The 18025-nt window shown below is 38.6% G+C and overlaps 3 protein-coding genes across 4 annotated transcripts; 2 read left to right on the plus strand and 1 right to left on the minus strand.

Annotated features, from left to right (window-relative positions):
* Positions 1–19: 19 nt before the first annotated feature.
* On the minus strand, positions 20–3039 carry LOC112180536 (serine/threonine-protein phosphatase PP2A catalytic subunit). The gene is made up of 6 exons (XM_024319094.2): positions 2570–3039; positions 1838–1952; positions 1425–1533; positions 1261–1338; positions 531–722; positions 20–448 (listed from the first exon to the last, which is right to left on the minus strand). The coding sequence occupies exons 1-6, from the start codon at positions 2820–2822 to the stop codon at positions 275–277; spliced, it is 921 nt and encodes a 306-aa protein (XP_024174862.1). The 5' UTR covers positions 2823–3039; the 3' UTR covers positions 20–274.
* A 3032-nt stretch (positions 3040–6071) lies between these two features.
* Positions 6072–8906, plus strand: LOC112180537 (5-formyltetrahydrofolate cyclo-ligase, mitochondrial). 2 transcript variants are annotated; one of them, XR_005804227.1, is made up of 8 exons: positions 6072–6363; positions 6441–6575; positions 6690–6854; positions 7597–7638; positions 7740–7785; positions 8030–8100; positions 8180–8325; positions 8425–8906. XR_005804227.1 is itself a non-coding variant. In XM_024319095.2 (8 exons), the coding sequence occupies exons 1-8, from the start codon at positions 6087–6089 to the stop codon at positions 8435–8437; spliced, it is 876 nt and encodes a 291-aa protein (XP_024174863.1). In that variant the 5' UTR covers positions 6072–6086; the 3' UTR covers positions 8438–8906. The 2 variants fall into 2 exon arrangements, 1 of the variants encoding a protein (XP_024174863.1); XM_024319095.2 differs by having other exon boundaries at positions 8199–8325.
* Positions 8907–9284: 378 nt separating this feature from the next.
* Positions 9285–10367, plus strand: LOC112180538 (germin-like protein subfamily T member 2). Its single transcript, XM_024319096.2, has one exon. The coding sequence runs from the start codon at positions 9555–9557 to the stop codon at positions 10227–10229; it is 675 nt and encodes a 224-aa protein (XP_024174864.1). The 5' UTR covers positions 9285–9554; the 3' UTR covers positions 10230–10367.
* The last annotated feature ends 7658 nt before the right edge of the window (positions 10368–18025 follow it).

Genomic DNA, 18025 nt, shown 5'->3' on the forward strand with positions numbered 1-18025 from the left:
TACTGAATTAAAATGCAGCTCTTAAAACACAGTTTTTCATTGTGGTTTCCGTCATCCTTTTCAACTATTTCAATACAAGATGCAATTGTTACCAAGAAAATTCTATAAATCACATGAATTAAGCAGCAGAACAACTCTAACCAAAAGAATGATATGTTTTCTTTCTGTCACTTTCTCAACTGAACATCAAAACTCATCTTCTTTGTGAGACAAATCTACAAAAAACACGACAAGGAACAAGAAGAATAGCTAATCGGTGGTAAAGTTATGTGGATTACAAAAAATAGTCTGGAGTTCTTCGTGTTGTATCGGGTTCAACCTGACGAGGTGCTGGGTCAAATTGAAGGAAATTCTGCTCCATATTCTCTCCAATCTCGAGGATTGCAGCCATATTGCCACATCGATAGCAGTAATTTGGAGCACTAAATACAGTTACAACGTTCTTTTCCTAAAATGATAAAGCAGAATTCAAACAATTGAACTTTGAAAGCATTAATCCGAAAAAAAATTTCTGCTTCTTATGAACTAACCTGGCACCAATTGTAGCCTTCCATAACAAGCTGGTGAGCTCTAGAAATAAGACTCAGCCCATTAGTATGGTTAAACTGAGCTGCTATATCTTGACCAAAAGTATACCCTGCACCTCGAGGAGATATTCCCCAACCACATCGATCATCTGGATCAGACCACAAGAGATCACACATTGGGCCCTCATGAGGAACCTGCTCAAGGGAAGACATGGATTAAAAACCAAACTTCCATACATGCACCACATACATCATGATATGACAATGCCAGACCAGTTTACACTTTAAAGAGATGTTTATGGCTGTAGGTACATTAATATCTCAAAAAATGTCTAACATGAGAGACTTCAAAACAAGCCCCAAATAATTATTGTGTTGTTTTACATGTTAAGTTCTCTTAGCTTCTCTTGTCTACATTTATACGTGAGGATCTAATATTGAAAAAGCATAATGGGTTAGATAACAGATCATTGTAACTCGAGCTATATTTCAGAAAAATTAACAGCAGTCAAGCAGATAAGCTCAGTATGCAAGATCAGAGATGGCTTTAGATATATTAATCTACAAATTAAACTTTGAAGTGCAAATTACTCCGTGACAACTAATGATTCACTTATATACTTGTCAGTTGGTATGACGTACATTAAACAGACTTGCTAAGAGGAATATGTTAGAGGAGATGAAAATGTAATAGCGCTTTGAAGTACACATGAAGTGGTAAACTTTACTGTACCTCCTGTATGCGATCAAGAGCCCGAATATTGTCCAATGTATCCAAAGAGGGGGATAGTCCACCATGCAAGCAGAAGATCTAAAAGGATCATAAAAAGCAAAGAACACTTGTTAAATGAGATAATGGGGGATAAAAGGATAAGAGAATATCCATAAAACTAATACCTGACTCTCGATTAAAGCTGTCAATGGCAGATAATCAAAAAGGTCGGTGAAATGCTTCCATACATTAGCATTTCCATATTTCCTCAAACACTCATCATAAAACCCATACCTGAAAAAGCAACAGTTCACAGTTCAAATATATTAATTAGGACTTGTATATCAGAACAAGGAACCCTTAAATACTAGTCAGGTACAAGTTTTCCTATGAAAGTTAAGAACTAAATTCCTTGGGAGTATTTATCAATAATGAAGACAATAAAGGTAAAACCATCTGGAAAATATTCAATTGCTTCTTCAACAGGACTATTCGGGACTTCTTTCACATCAGTAGTCTATTCCACAACCTTACTTCCACTATCAATACTCATAAGGTTCCACTTTTGGAATGAAAAATTGAAAAGAGTAAGACTTACACTTGAGTAATTTGCCGACTCTCATGATTTCCTCTGAGAATTGTAATTCTATCTCTGTAACGTACTTTCAGGGCCACTAGAAGTGTGACAGTCTCCACTGAGTAGTATCCTCGATCTGCATAAGAAAAAGCAAAAATAAAGGAATACTGAAAAATTTTGTGAACAGCAGTTTCTGCTGAAACAGAAGAATATACTGATCCTTAACAAAACCGACAAATGCAACTACTCCTTCCCTAGAGCACGCAACTCGTATCACATATAACCAAAGTGCTCCAAAATTAGGATGGACGAACTATGAGCACAATTCGAAATAGGACATAAACCACCTCAACTAAACAATGTGTTAGGCCTGCGGATTCTATTAAACTTCAAAGTAGTAACTAGTGACTAATCCAATCCACCCAGAACACAAGTTAACGTCTAAGTTGTAGCGGCCGCACAGAACACATCCTTACTCCTTAGTAGGTTAAGTAGGTCCTCCGAAAGAAGCTTAATTTACATTCCTAGACAATGAGCTACTGTCTAATCTATCAAGTAACACCATGTACCATGGATAACCAGCTAGAAACTCCTCTTAGTCACATTTACATCTTCTAACCCATATGGAAAACTCAGTACTGAAGATACCACATTATCAAAAACTCATTCCATTATCAAATCTTCACTATACATGAAATGAACAGATAAATCAATTCACATAATCAAGCAAGATCACAATGTGAAATTCCTGACCTACATAGTCACCCATGAAGAGATAATTGGTATCGGGAGCACTGCCGCCGATCCGAAAGAGCTCAACTAGGTCGTGAAACTGGCCGTGGATGTCGCCGCAGACGGTGACCGGACACTTGACCGGCTGCACATTCCACTCCTCGACGAGGATCGTCCTCGCTTGCTCGCACAGCGTCTTCACCTCCGCCTCCGTCAGAGGCTTGCACTGCATCAGGTGGTCGATCTGACGGTCCAGATCGGCTTTCGGCGGCATCGTGGTGGAGATTTTAGGTCTTGATTGGCGGTGCGGTGGGAGCTGGACTCGCCGGAAATGGAGTGGAGCGGAGGTTCTAGGTCGACATGGGTTGGCGAGGTGGGAGGAGATTAGGGTTAGGGTTTGGGATGAGAGAGAGAGAGAGAGGGGATTGGGTGGTGAAGCTCGATTTTGGTTGCAGGTGAGTTGTAAACAGAGAGATTCAGAGTGGTGAGTTTCCCAGTAGGGGTCCTTGAGTTTATATCTATTTTCGCAATTGGCTTCTGTCTTTTGGGTATTTTCATTTCTTTCCTATAGTTTCGTAAAATGATATATTTTCGGTATAATGCATATGAGATCATTTCTGCCTTTTATGTGAAAAAGGTGCTTACAAAGTGAAATTTCAACCTTGATTGGAATGCGAATGAGATTGGACAAGTTTGGCTCGCCAAGGGTCTAATAACCAAACGTAGATATTCTCTCATGTTAAATCCTTTAATTCTTAATGCGGAGTCGTCATTCACTTCTGTCATGCTCTATTATCTATTATAAGAAATCTTGATAACAATACTTAATTGATAAAGTCTAGAAGTGTATTTTGTGCTTCACATAATTCAAATTAAGGTGTTGAAGGCACGCCTCCTATTTAACCAAAGTGTTTTTGAATTCTAACACGAGCGAAAATAGCCGTCTGAGAGCACGAGTCAAGCTTCCATCCCTGTCCGGCGGCGTGCCCTCTCGCCGTCGTCGACCCGTGAGGGTCTGGAGTAAGCCTGATCTCTCGATCGACATCCTTGTCTGTATCGGGGGTCTTTGGTGCTAGTGTGCAGATTGGGGTAAGGAGAAATCACGGTGGCTGTCAAGATTTGGGCTTTTCATCGATGGCCTCATCAGCGGAGGGGATGGGAGGAGCGACTCCGGAGGCTGCTGGGTGGTGGAGGGCTTGTGGCAGCGCGACGTTGCACTGATCCATTTGGATCGGATCTATTGGATTTGATCTGGTGAAACATCCATGGCGCAAGGGTGTTTTCGGCATGCTGGTGGTGGCGGTCTGGAGTTTCAGGCAAGGCGGCTTTGGTGGTCATTAGCCGGTGGTGGATTGGGCCAGGCTTGGCTGGCAATGTGCAATTCTCTTGCTTCCTGTATTAAGGCTTGGGCTAGGACTCCCTTTATGGGCTACCTATTTTATTTTTGTTGTTAGCTTTATTTTCAGCAGCTATTTCATTATGTCGCGTCTTTGGCGTGCAATAAATCTCTACACTTGTTGTGTAGGACTAGTAGGGTCTTGTGCTTGTGTATGCACTAAATATGCCTTGTCTGCTCTAGGTAGGCGGCGGTTTTTTTGCTTTGTCAAATGGTCGCTACCGCCTAATGGCAGGATGAGACAAAGTGTCGTCGAATTTATTTTTCGGCCTTAACATCAGAGGAAAGCTGTGCTAAAGCTGGTAATTATGTTATGTTATAATCGGGTTACATATCAAGTTATCTTTCTGCTATGTTAAAGCAAATAGAGTAGCTAATTGTGCACTCTTTGCTAGTTGGTACTTGTTAGAATACAAGTCTCCTATAGAGATTTCTGTTATTATTTCGGAAAAAAATCTAAATAGCGGGTTTAGGCTCAATGTCCCCCCTCTTGTATTCGACAGTTTTATTAATCAAGGCTTGCGGGCAGCTGCACCAGCCTTTTATTTAAAAAAAAAAATCTACTTACTGGTATTTAATTAGAAAATGAGGGGGGTGTATTGTATATGGAATTAGTGGAAGTTTTAAAGAAATCTATGGAATTTAAAAGTCTGGGTGTATTCAATATAGACTTTTAACAGTCCATGAAAGTCTTGAGGTATTCAATTAGGATTTTTAAAGACTTCATGAATTCCACCAAAATCTAGGGGTATTCAATTAGGACTTTTAAAAATGAATAAAAGTACAGAGGTATTCAAAATATCATTCATACTTATGGAATTAGAAAATCATGGATAATCATGGACTTTGTAGTGTTAACTATACATAACAAACTCCAATAATTTTCCAGCCTCCAGACCAAAGATTTCAAAAAGTCTATCAAAGTTTCCTTTTCAAAAAAAAAAAAAAGGTCTATCAAAGTTATTCTCTCTACGCACGAAGAAGTTTGTCCTTCATCATCTCTCTTTCTTAATTTTTTGTCTTTTCTCTAATTTTTTATGATATCAACTTTTTTTGATACCCAATATGTTCATTGTAGTTGTTGAATGTGATTTTTGTTTTTTTGTTTTTGTTTTTTTTTTTTCAATTGTGATACTTCGAACCCTAATAGCAATAAAAATGATTTATGAAACCCTAAAACTCAAATATTGTGGTCTAACCCTAAGACCTTGAACCATACTAAATTTGATCTTATTAATTAATTATTCTCATTAATTTGAATTTATATTATGGTTCAAAAAAAGGTTGAACAATTGAATTTCAATTGATTGATTATAGATCAAGACATTGATCAATATTGCTACAATATATGTTAATCGGCGAAAACAAAATTGATGAGAATAATTAACCATAAACATCAAGTGATCTATATTGTATATTTATGTTGTTGGGAGATTAAGAATGAGAACAAACTCGCTAGACAGATTAACAATCATTTATTTGAGTCAATTTCTATTAGAAGATACTGGAGCATTGAAGAGACAACAAGTTATTATTTTGTTTTGTGTTTGGGCTGCATTTGTTTTTTTATTTTTTTTATTTTGTACATCATAAGAAATCTGTAGAAGTCATTCAAAATAAAGTATATAGATTTTCATGAATCAATAAAAGTTTGTTGCTAAAATCAATGCTTTTAAGAAATCCATAACAGTCTATCGACTTTTTAAAGAGTCTGTAGACTTTTCAAAAAGTCTGTCATTTAAAAAAAGTCTGCACAAATCCAAATACAATACACCCCCCTGAATCTACATTGATCTAATTAGAAAGAAAATTAGTTTCCCTTAAATTAAGGCTATCTCTGCTGGTTTTTGTGTCTTTAAATTTGCATGAGATTCCAACACTCCAAATTTGATTACCCAGTAGTACAACACATGGTCAAAAACATTTTAAGCGCAGACTGTCAAAATCACTCACCATCACTCAATACGATTATCTATCAAAATTTCACCTTCCCGTACTCACTATCACTCAATAAGAATATCTATCAAAATTTCACTTTCCTCCTAAAATAAGGAGGGGAAAAATTAGAAAACATTATGTGTCTTCAAACATAAAAACCAACATCTGCAAGGACCAAGTATAAAAAAAAAAAACAGAGCAAAAATGACAACGAGGACACATACATACATGTCAAGAAGGTTGTTGGTGGCGCTGATGACCCAACAGTGCACATTAGCAGCGCCACCTCCACCCGCCACCATCTCCCGCCGCCCTGCTATCCTACGCCGCCCATCACCGCCTCCATTCTCCCAACGCTTCATCACAATGACCACCAACAACCAAGACCACCTCGATGACTTGTTCAAGCAAAAACGGATGCTCCGAACTAAGGTCCGGAAGGCCCTGAAGTCAATGGACCCAGTACTTAGATCCCAGGAAGGTAATGACCCACTTTGTAGTTTCTCTCTGGTTTGGAGTACATTGAATGAGTGTAAAGTTTTGATCTTTTTTTTTTAGATGATGCGATTCAGAGGATTGTGTTGGAAGCTCCATGGTTTAAGTCTAGTGAGAGATTGTGTGCTTATATAAGCTGTGCTGCTTTGCGTGAAGTTGATACTTCTAAAGTGTTGGGTGAGATTCTAAAGAGTAAAGGTGTGTTTTTTATGAGTGCCCATGATGAAAGTTTGGTTCTTTAGCTTGATGTGGAAAATGTTGAGAGTTTTAGTTCTGGGTTGGTTATGTGTTTGTTTGTTGTGTTGTGTGAAGATGGTGATGTGCAAGTGAGGAAAAAGCTTTATGTGCCGCGTGTGGAGGACAAGAATAGTCACATGAGAATGCTCAACATTTCGAGTGTTGATGATCTGGTTGCGAATTCGATGGATATTTTAGAACCGGCTGCGGTGGATGCTGATGGAAATGAACGCGAAGATGGTAGTGTTTCACTTGCTTTTTACAAGCCTTATCAGTGATGTATACATTGTAGAGTTTGTAGTCATTCTTTGCTATTGGTAGTTTATGTGCTTTAGACCACAAACACCAGTTAGACTTACTGCCCTCATTATTTGAGATTAACTTTTGAACTTATTAGAAATGGAAGATCGCGAAAGTTAGGATTGGATCAACTATGATAATTCTGATATTGCGTCTCAACTTTTGCTCCATTTGCGGGTGATTCTGATTCATCCTCAAAGTTTATAGTCACGTTTAGTGTCTTTCATTTCTCTTTACCTGTAGGACTATCTAAATACTCTGATTGTCTAAAACCATGTTAGGGTGCAAACATTTGTCATTCATATGGCTTTAACCGGTGTTTCTAGTTCTTAAGAGGCCCTCTAGTAATTTAGCCAGGATTGGACGTCAGAGTGTTATCAGACTGGGTAATTCTCAGTTAGAAGATGTGGAGAGCCTTTAGTTTTTCATTTTCTTGAAACTCATGACATATTTCGCCTGCTTCACTCAGATGTAGTTTAGTCTGGCCTTTGTTTTCCAGAAAGCCTCAGTCCTGGCATCTTGTTTGTTTTTAATGTCTTACTTTTTCTTATTTGGGCACTTTGGTGTAAATAAACTCTTGCAAGAAAGAATGCCGTGGCTTCATAGATTTAACTCATTTAAGTATTATGTAAAATTGTAGATATGATTGGGTTAAACTGATAAAGGATCTCTCTTTGTGCAGTTTTACAGGCAAGTGATCCAGTTGATTTGTTCCTCTTACCAGGTAAAATTTCTCTTCCTGTTTTCTTAATTAATTCAGTATCTGCTATATGTGTCAAATCCAAAATGTAGTTGACTGAATTTGCTTATCCTCCTTGCTTACAGGACTAGCATTTGACAGATCTGGGAGACGTTTGGGTCGAGGCGGAGGGTATGATTGTGCATCTTGGCTTAGATGTAGATTTTATTTTGTCTTTCAAGTACCATTGAGCTGAGTTTTTGGAGATGTCATTTTGTACTTCCTCCTTATAGATAAGGCTGCTAGAGCTGTGAATACTGCCTCTGCCCTATCTAAGATTTTAAATGGAAACTTATGTATCATATTTTCTTAACCAAAAAACTTACATCTTTTTCAGATTTATGAATTATTGATCTTAACCTGTGGTCTTCTACAGTTATTATGATACTTTTCTGAGGAACTACCAAGAGCTTGTGAAGGCACGCAATTGGAAGCAGCCCCTCCTTGGTATGTGTCAATTTTATTGCAAGTATGAAAGTAATTAGAGTGTGTTTGACTATATGGTCATGTTGTTAACTTTAATCAGATTGGCGGCTTTATTGCAGTTGCAATGTCGTATTCTCCACAGATAGTGGATGAAGGAGTTATATCGGTCACCCAACATGATGTTCCAGTTGATGCTCTTGTGTCCTCAGCCGGTGTGATTCCGATCAGCACAGCTGCCATAGACAGGTATCACCATGAGTTTTTTTCTTTTTTACCTACAGTTTTTTGTGTGCAGGTTCAGTCAATGTCTGATTACTTTTTATCTGATTTATTTTACTTATACAGGATGAAACTTTGATAAGAACCTTGAAGCTTTCTTTCTAGATGGATCCTCGCAAAGTTGGACTCTTTTTGCCCCGTGATCTGTAAAAGGAAATCAGACCAGTATGCTTGAGATACAGGACTTGGTGATGTTAATTGAAGAGGTGAAAGTTCTGATCTGCTGTGGTTGAGAGGTCAGGCTGATTCCAGCACCTTTAGTCTAATACAAATAGAGCACAGTTTCTACCACGTTTAGGTCATGCTATTGATTTGTATTATTTGGAACACAGAATTTAGAGAAAACTTTGTTTTTAGGATGAATATGTTCTTCCTTTGTGCCTTTGTCACTTTTGTCTTCTTTAAGATAAAACCCGTATTATTCTGTACTAGTTCCATCAGTGTTTTGGGAACAATTGCATGTAAGGTGATGTAGTTGGATTAGATTTACCTATGGGCCAAGGTCCTTTTGAATTCTCAAATGAAGCTTGAACTCTAATTGGTTTTTATATAGTGACTGCAAACATGTTCCTTTCACCTTGTCATGCTTATTTAACTCTACTCTCCTGAGTCATGACTAACCTCTTCAATGGTTATTTGACGATTCAACTGTTGCAACCACTATAAAATGTTGCAAGGTCTCATAATTCCACTATATATATACTCAAGTGCCTCATGACAGTATTCTTCTCTCTGAAATATCTAAAGTATGTACATAGTTGGTAGGAAATTAGGCATCATACTTTAGATGTAGCTTAGATGGTACCAAAATAACAAGTGAATGTTGCTGACCAAGTCAGTCAACTGTTTGGAAAATTATCAGCTTGTTTAAACGTTTCCAATACTCTACTTGTCAATTGTCACGGCATCCTTTTTCAAAGGTCCACTAACCTCAACCAATTTCTAGAATATGATTTTTGACCATTATTAAGCATCACTGCTTAATTGTATATGATAGGTTTGGTGAATTCTCCCCATCATAATTGCTGATGCTACTCTGTTGAATTCTGGTTTCTTGCTGTGATAGGTTGTTTGTGTAGTTTCTAGTTGTTGCCTTGAATCCAATAAATTTCACCTCAGCAGGGCAAGAATATAGAGAACCAGGGTCTGTAAGGTCTGAGGGTACTTGATTTTGAAAGCAAACGTCTTTGGCAGCCATGTTGACCTCATCAGGCTTAAGCTTCCACCAGCTATCCTGCCTTACACTTTTGGTAATGCTTCTTCTTCCCCTGCCCTCCCATTCCGCAGACCCTGATCCATTACAAGACTTCTGTGTCGCAGATGTGAGTGCCTCCCCCTCAGTTAATGGCTTTCCTTGCAAGGCCTCATCGCAGATCACCTCAGATGATTTTTTCTTTGACGGACTGAGCAAAGCAGGGAACACAACCAATCTGTACAGAGCGACTGTAACAGCTGGGAATGTCCTTGCATTTCCCGGGCTGAACACCCTTGGGATATCGATGAACAGAGTTGACTTTGCTCCTGGTGGACTCAATCCACCACACTCACACCCTCGTGCAAGTGAGTCTGGGGTGGTCATTAAAGGAAAGCTGCTTGTGGGATTTGTGACAACTAACAATGTGTATTACTCCAAGGTCTTGAGTGCTGGGCAGATGTTTGTGGTTCCGAGGGGACTTGTTCACTTTCAGCTAAACGTTGGAAAAGGGAAGGCCCTTGCCTTCACAGCTTTCAACAGCCACTTACCAGGCGCTTCTGTGCTTTCTTTTAATCTGTTTGCTTCGACACCTTCCATCCCTGATGCAGTGTTAACCAAGGCCTTTCAAGTAGATGATGATGTTATCAACAACATTCGATCCAAGTTTGGCTTTTAGAATACTAACGTCATACTCTGATTTTGTTTGTATGCTCTGTTGTTAAATTGGGCTTTGTCTCTCTTCGTCTGTTTTAATCTTTCTATAGGTGTATTGGTCTCATCATATATAGAAACATACAGGAACTTTTCTCTCGTTCGTGCTCTGCTTCGATTAGCAAAAAATTTAAATTACCTTTTGATATTTCTCATCTAAAATGTTCAAATAAAAGTAAATAAGAAATAAAAAAAATCCAACCTCAGTAAGATTCACATACACCCCTCTTCCCTATCAAAGAAAAAACCCTAATCCCTAAAAGATTAAAAAACAACAAGTTCTATATTGCTCTAGAATATTGAAACTCCGTCATCCCTAAGTATGTAGCAGCAATGTCAGACCACTACTTTCCTGAAGAAGAAGCATCCTAACGTCGTTTCGGGTTCCGGCTGTATAGTTATCATAATCCTATTCCCTGCTTGGAGCTGAGGCTTACTCGTTAGCTCGGGGATCATGGAAGAAGCGTCTCAGTGCTGCTGCTCTTCCTACCAACTGTAGGCCTCATGAGTACTTGTTAGGTTCCAACAGAGTAAAAAAAAAATTTGTCAACAATTCTTTTCATTGGGTTCAACAACAGATATAAGAAAAAGGGGACGAAGAAATATTCATTGGGGCGTTTGATACGTTCAGTGAACTATTTCGTGAGCTAAAGTTGCCGGAAGCTTTGAGAAAATGTAGCCTGCGTTTGGGCTTGCCAATGTCAAGATATGGGGAGGCACTTAGCTTGGTCGAGGTTTTTTCGATTTGTGAGGTGGAATTATGCGCTCCTCCGGTTCTATTTTGCTTCACGAGAAGTTGTAAAGTAATAGTAAGAACAGACTGTCTGCAAATTGTGAATTTTAGGACCAAACAGGTTAAGGAGCCTTGTCTTTCTTAGCAAAGCCAAAGCTACTTCTTACCAAGTAGCTGCAGGTAAGAAGCAACAATATCTTGATCTTTTGGAATAGTTTTTGCACTTGCTTATTACTTTCACTATATGGAAGCGTCTTATTTCTTAGTTTTGAGGTTTATATATGCCAGATTATGTTAGTCCCATAGAATTCTCTTGTTACTTGCATCCAGTGTCTTAAATAACTTAAAACTAGCTAGCTTGGACCATTCTTACTATTATAGATACTCGTGAATTTGCCCTACTTAGTACTTTAGATGGAGGGCTTGGTGTAGGCATTTATGAGCTAGTAAAGTGTGGAAGTAAAGCCACTTGTGCATCTTACTTCATGCTTAAGTTCTTGATAAGCATGATCTTCTTGATTAGTCAAAAATGGAGGCTTGCTTCATGCTTAAGTTCTTGATAAGCATGGTGTTTTTGATAAGTCAAAGATTGTGACTTACTTCATGCTTAAGTTGTTGATAGGTCAAAGATTGTGACTTACATCATACTTAAGTTGTTGATAGGTCAAAGTTTGTGGCTTACTTTCCAACATATGATAGTTGTAAAGATTGCATTTACAACTCATCTATAGCTAAGTTTCTTAAGCTTTAAGAAGCTAGTTGTAACCTCCTCTATCTAGTATAAATAGAGGTCTTGAGTTATAGAGTTGAAATCCCATGTTGTGGTGAGTGAAAACAAACAGAGAGAGGGAGTGGAGTTTAGAGAGAAAATGGAGGTTTCTCCTAAAACTCAAGTGTCTTTCCTTTGTTAGTGTGTATTTCCTTCTGTTATAAGAGAGAGGGTATTCTCAATTGTGCTCTCCTTATTGCAGTAGAGAAATTGTTGTATCATTTTGCTATAGTGAAATCCTTCTACAAGTTGCCTATCATCTTGTGCTTCACTCATTTTCATAGTTTCTACTTCAGTTGTAATTGGGTGCCCCGTACCACAACGTTCCTAACATAAAGTTCTGATCTGCTGTGGTTTAGATCAAGATCATGGCCAACTGGCCAACAAATTTTCATGAAACACGAAAGTAAACAAATTTTTGTTGCCTGTTGAACATGTCAACTGTTTGGAAAGTAACAAGAGTGTTTCAACTTTGATCTATCAACTTCTTTTGTATCCAACATCTTCTCATTGTATCCTTGTTAAAAGGCAGGTCCTCGACCATTATCCTCTTGGTACTTTTCTTCGATACAAAAGTTTATTTTGTTCAACTCTGCTTGATTGCTTGTAGTTTGTCACGGTTTCCTTGCCAACTAACACGGTGGTGCGAAATTTTCAGATATTATGCATAATGAAGAAAGTAATGATTTTACAAATCTATGATACAGAGAATCTTATCCAACTTCATTACAGAATACTTCAGGACTCTCATCCATTAATAACAGTCATTCCGAGGTAGTTCTGGCCGCCTCCTAAGAAGATTAAGGTTTTCCACAGAAGTAATTACCGTCTGTAACGTCCTCCCAAACCAGCGGAACGATTCAGTTCCCTTATTCTCCACCCCATACCAATAAAATCCCGAATATTTTGCAAAAAAAAAAAAAAAAACGCTTTTTACCACACTTTGAAAAGATCAGAGGATTGCTGCAATACCTATGCCTGTCGTAACAACAAAGCTTGGTCCAAGATTTGGTAACTCCATATTCCTTCAAAATCCAAGTCTCCCAGAGAACACTAGATTCTAAACAAAAGCATAAGAACCCTCCCATAACATGCAAATCCAAGTAGTTTATACTCAAATGCTTACTGTTATAATGATCTGGGGCAGAAAACCAGTGGCACTCTTCACTTGCGAGATCAAAGGTTAGAACTGCCATTGGTCCTCCACCTTTGTCACCTAACCTCATCAACCAATGTAAAGAACTATCCAGACAAACCCCATTTGAGGCAAAATTAAGATGAGCAGGCAAGTCTTGGACCCTTTTCCATGAGTGCAATTTTAGACTATAAACCTGACCTTCCGAGCTTGTAACAACACCACTCGGATCCTTAAACTGCCCCATTATCACAAACTTTTAGTCATCATTGACTGAATCATACCCGAAGCCATAAAAGGTCTTGCTCTGCGTCCACTTATTGAAGGCTAACAAAGGAATCCTCTTAAACTTGTGGATTGTCGGACTCCACAAACCAAAGTCTTCATTTTCCAAAGATCCATAAATGCAAAGCAAACCATTACAGCAACCCAAGATCTTATTTTTTTTTCTCAACCTACTTTGACGGCTGCTTGATTAACATAATTCTTCCCTTTCTGTCATTTTCAAACAACGTCATTTTAAAAAACTCATCAAGCTTAGATGGTAGAATTAAAAAGGTCGGATCCATTGAGTTGCGCTTGAAGGAGAGTTGGAGATGCAGCTTGGCCCATTCTGGGTCTTGGATGGCTGCATTCCATGCTTTGGAAACACACGAGTCGTATCAAATCCTTGGTCGAAAGCCTTGCAAGTATGTCAAAGATTAGCTCTTGTGGGATATTGTGTGACATGCCGAATTCATTTGCATCGAAAATTGCAAGGTTACTGAGTGTTGCAGTTTGTTTTTTCACTCTCATTTCCTCTTCTGTGGGTTCGAAATCAACACAATCTGGAGTAAAGCTGAAACCGAAAAGAATGAAAGAGTCCACCTCACAAATAGTTGAATGTAAGGTCTTGATGATATGCTTCCCTCCCCATTCATCGTCCACAACTTGAAACGTGGTGATACAGTGTTTTTGTTGAGGATCAGGATCAGCTCTATTTTTTCTGAACCGATTTAGGACGAGACAAAAATCCAAGTTCCCCAAGTAAACCAAATATTGTCTGGTTTCTTTGAACTTATAACGACCTGTTTGCGCCAGAAAGGCCTTGTTGATATGCAAGCCTTCCAAATTGGGTTGAGGGCTTATATAAAAAGTAACATCACCATCCTGATCCAAATCCCACCAAAATTTGAATGCCACAACACTGTTACTTGAAGTATCAAAGGTTAAGATAGTGTCACCTACAACCACGGCCCTCCCACTGAACCAATGATGACTAGAAGCAGGCTGCCACATTTGGACTTCATGCCATTGTTTTCTGGTGACATCAAAAGCCATGAAGTAGTCGTCGCCAAGTGAGAACAAAATAAAGCCATAAAAACGGCATAGCCTAGTATCTTCTTAGGCCTAACCGGACAAGGAGGGAGAGACTCCCAACAATTAGTGGCAGGACCATATCGCTCAAAGGCTGGAGTTGGGATCTCCGGCCAGCAATGTGGATTGGTAGCAAGATGATAAAGCTTTCCATAGGCGGAAACAACAGTTGCACATAAGGCTTATGAGCTTGAGGTGAAAAGTTTAATGGGACCAATGACTTTGTCTCCGGCCATGTCGAAGACATATCCATAGGGTGGTTTTGAAGTACTCTGAGTACTTTTGTTTGGGAACAAGTATAGTTTCACTGAAGAACCTGGCAGTTGCCAAGTGTGAATGCTCCGATAACCTTGCTGCTACAGGCTCAAGTAGCAAAACCCCACAACGCCTAGAACTCCTCCGCTTACGGCTGCTGGTCCAAAATCTGGGCTGTCCCCTGATATCTCAAAGAGCATCACTCGAGTCCAAAATTTGAATTTGGCTCGAAACATGACGTCATGTGCTGAGTTAGAGCCGACATAAGGGTCTATTTTTAAGATTTCAAGCACCCAAAAAGGGCAAAATGGACATTTCTAATTTATTCTAATTTCTACTTTTTGTCTCTACATTGTCTCTCTCTCTCACATTTCAAATGAAAGCCTCCACCGCTGAGAAGCTCCAGCACACCAGCACACCATCCGCCACCCCGACCTCCTTTCCCAACTCTCCTCCACTCCATTAATGCCCTCACTCTCTAGCTTTCCAACCTCCACACCACCTCCAAGCTCATCCACCACGCCCTTCGCCTCTCCAAGAAGCTCCGAGACCTCACCGTCGACCCCGAAAAGATCGAGTAGCAATCCAAATCAATAATAACAACTAGTCATTCAATTCTTAATTCAAGATTCTTAGTATACCTTGAATTCACAAAACAAAGGGACACTCCCCTCATTCTCTTCCGCCACCACAAATGGTGGTCCGATGGAGGCTAAACATACCTAAATTCCTCATTTCAGCCAACTGAATGATTTGAACCTGACCAGGCATCTTGTCACACTCCAAAACGTCATATACAAGAGAAACTAAGATGAAAGTAGTAGAAGACCATACTTCTAGTATTAGGCAAGAAGACCAGGAAAGTTTAAAACTTTCCTTTGCCCTTGTCTCTAGGGCTAGAAATAGTACCAATAGCTGCAAGATCTTCATAAAGAGGTTTGACGTCGTCATACTCTTCAAAGCAAACCAGGGCTCGATCAAAACACCAACCCCCACCTCGGAGTATCTTGTTGCGATCACGCACTGATTCAAAGGAGAACAAGAATAAATCTCCAGCTCGTTCCTAAACCCTAAATTCTACCTTAGGATCAACCGGCTTGCGGGTCAAAGATTTTCCAATCAGAAAAGGTTGGGAGGATCTGCGAACGAGGCCACAACCAATATTTCCTAGGTCAAGAGCATTGCCTCCTTCAGTGAGGGCAAGGGAAGCAGCAAAGCTTGTTGTGACAGCATAGATGGAAGCTATTGGATAGATAGAAGTCGAGAAGATTGGATAGATAGATAGAAGTCGAGAAGAGAGCGATAGCAGGAAACTAGGGAAGGAGGCTAGGGCGCTATTGAAGACTAGGTTGAGAGAAAAACTCTCCTAGGATTTTTTCGTTTTCAGATGGTAGCAACTTTTTTATAAGATGAGAAGTATAAAGTGGAACAAAAGACTTTTTGTACTACATATTTGACTTGTACGTTGAGCTGAGTGCTTAGGACCTCTTTTCATTTCCTTTTCTAGTTGTGTATATTGAAAGATTGTGAAAATTGTGTTTTGAAGATATTGTTCCTCATTGGCAAAACGAAAGTGAATATAAACTTACTTACCATATATATTGTACAATGCTTCTTAAACGCGAATGCAAAGATATAGAATTTTTTTCATCACAACTTCTCGTCTATCTGTAGATGGTAGCGGAAGAATATGTAATGGTTATTCTAGCCTCACCCTTATTTTATTAATGAAGGATCTGGAGAGAAAAAAGCAGTGAAAAAATAAAAATTAATAATTTGACTTTGATTTTTACTGGACTAGTAAGAAGTAATGCTTGTTTTTTAAGCAATACAAAACTCTCTACAAAAGAATTCATTGACACGTAATTTTTTGATATCGGCTCATATAGATGTAGTGATGTGAAATGTTCATCGATTACAAAATATTTCACTTGTCAGCAGGATATTTCTTGTGATTTCCCTAGGAAGCAAGATGTAATCTAACATTCTTTATTTGGATAAAATTTCCAGACTTGTTCTAGAATTTTAGGGGTTAGCGGGATGGGACGTTTTATAAGAAACGGATCCTATTTCTCTAAAATTACTCAGTGTGAAGTTACATGAATTTCATAAAATCACACGGTGAGGTGACTCTACTCATTATCCTTTATGTGGGAGGACTGTACTCAAAATTGTGACTCATTATCACACGGGGAGGTGATAGCCTTTTTCCTTTAAGTGGATTCTAATGATGCAGTTGGATTGTCCATTCTTTGAGCAAACCATTTATAGTGCCATGGGTGAACAGCAGGTTTCCACCTTTGGTTGGTGAACCAGTAGAACATGGGGAACAAGTATAGCAAACTGAGGCTATTATGCATTTAGGGGAGTTGAAGTTCTATTTACTTCAAACTGCACTTCCTGCCAAAAATTGTGATCGTGAGAGTTTGTGTATCACATTGTTTGAGATTTTGAATGAAGGAGAAGCATGGTTGATCAATATTTCAATACATTACTATTCATGATGTGAATCGCCAAGGTTGTGGCAGATTCTTTCTTAGGTTCTCTTTTGCACCGTAAGTTTATTCCTTCATGATTATTCTCTCTCTTTTAACTTTGTATAAAATGATTTCCAGTATGTTAAACCTGCTTATGTGTTTTAATGTATTAAGAATTTGGAGATTTAGAACCTGACAGTGATGTAGTTGATACTAGCTGCAACAATGGCATATGAACAGTGGAGAAAGCAATGAAGATTTTGAATGGTGCATGCGTCAAAGATCCATATAGAAGGTAACTTGGATGTAATTAGTGTTGTCTTTATTTCTTCATTTGGGTTGGCAAGAGGGAAGAGTAACATTTAGTTGTTAGGGGTAACATAATTTGTATATGACGACTCTGGGTATGTAAAGACGTTTTTGCTTCGTAGTTTACAGAAAAATGCTAGTATAATCTCACTCATAGATAAGCAATCTCCATGTTTAATCCCCTGGCAGGAGTTATTAACCTCGTCTTACTGAAAGCAATAGGACGAACTCAATAATAGCCTATTGTTGTCAATCCCCAAGTCTTAATTCACTTTTCATCGTATCGTTTTATTGATGACTTTGGTATCGCAGTTTGGAAATAGTGATGTTAGTATAAGAATTTAGTGTGCTGACATTTCTTATACAAAACTATGCGAGTGTTTGAGGTGAAAACTAATAACACGTTTACTTACTTGAAATGAAAAATAATCATGAATCGGAGACAACTGGAATGAGAGAAAAAATGAATTGGTTTTGATTCCTAAACTCATATCCCCCTTCGTAATCAAATTCCTAAGTATTTAGGAATTGATTCTTGAAAATAAGGTGAAATCTACACCCATTCCTATTCCTTCATGTGTTAGTAAATGCATGAATACTTTTACCAGGAATTATTCTGATTTATTTATGTCTTAATAATTAAACATAGGAATATTTTTACCCAGAATCATTCCGATTCTTTTATGTCTTAGTAAACGCAATAATACTTTTACTCGGAATCATTTCT

Source organism: Rosa chinensis, chromosome 7, assembly GCF_002994745.2.
Source record: "Rosa chinensis cultivar Old Blush chromosome 7, RchiOBHm-V2, whole genome shotgun sequence".
NCBI classification, from domain to species: Eukaryota; Viridiplantae; Streptophyta; class Magnoliopsida; order Rosales; family Rosaceae; genus Rosa; species Rosa chinensis.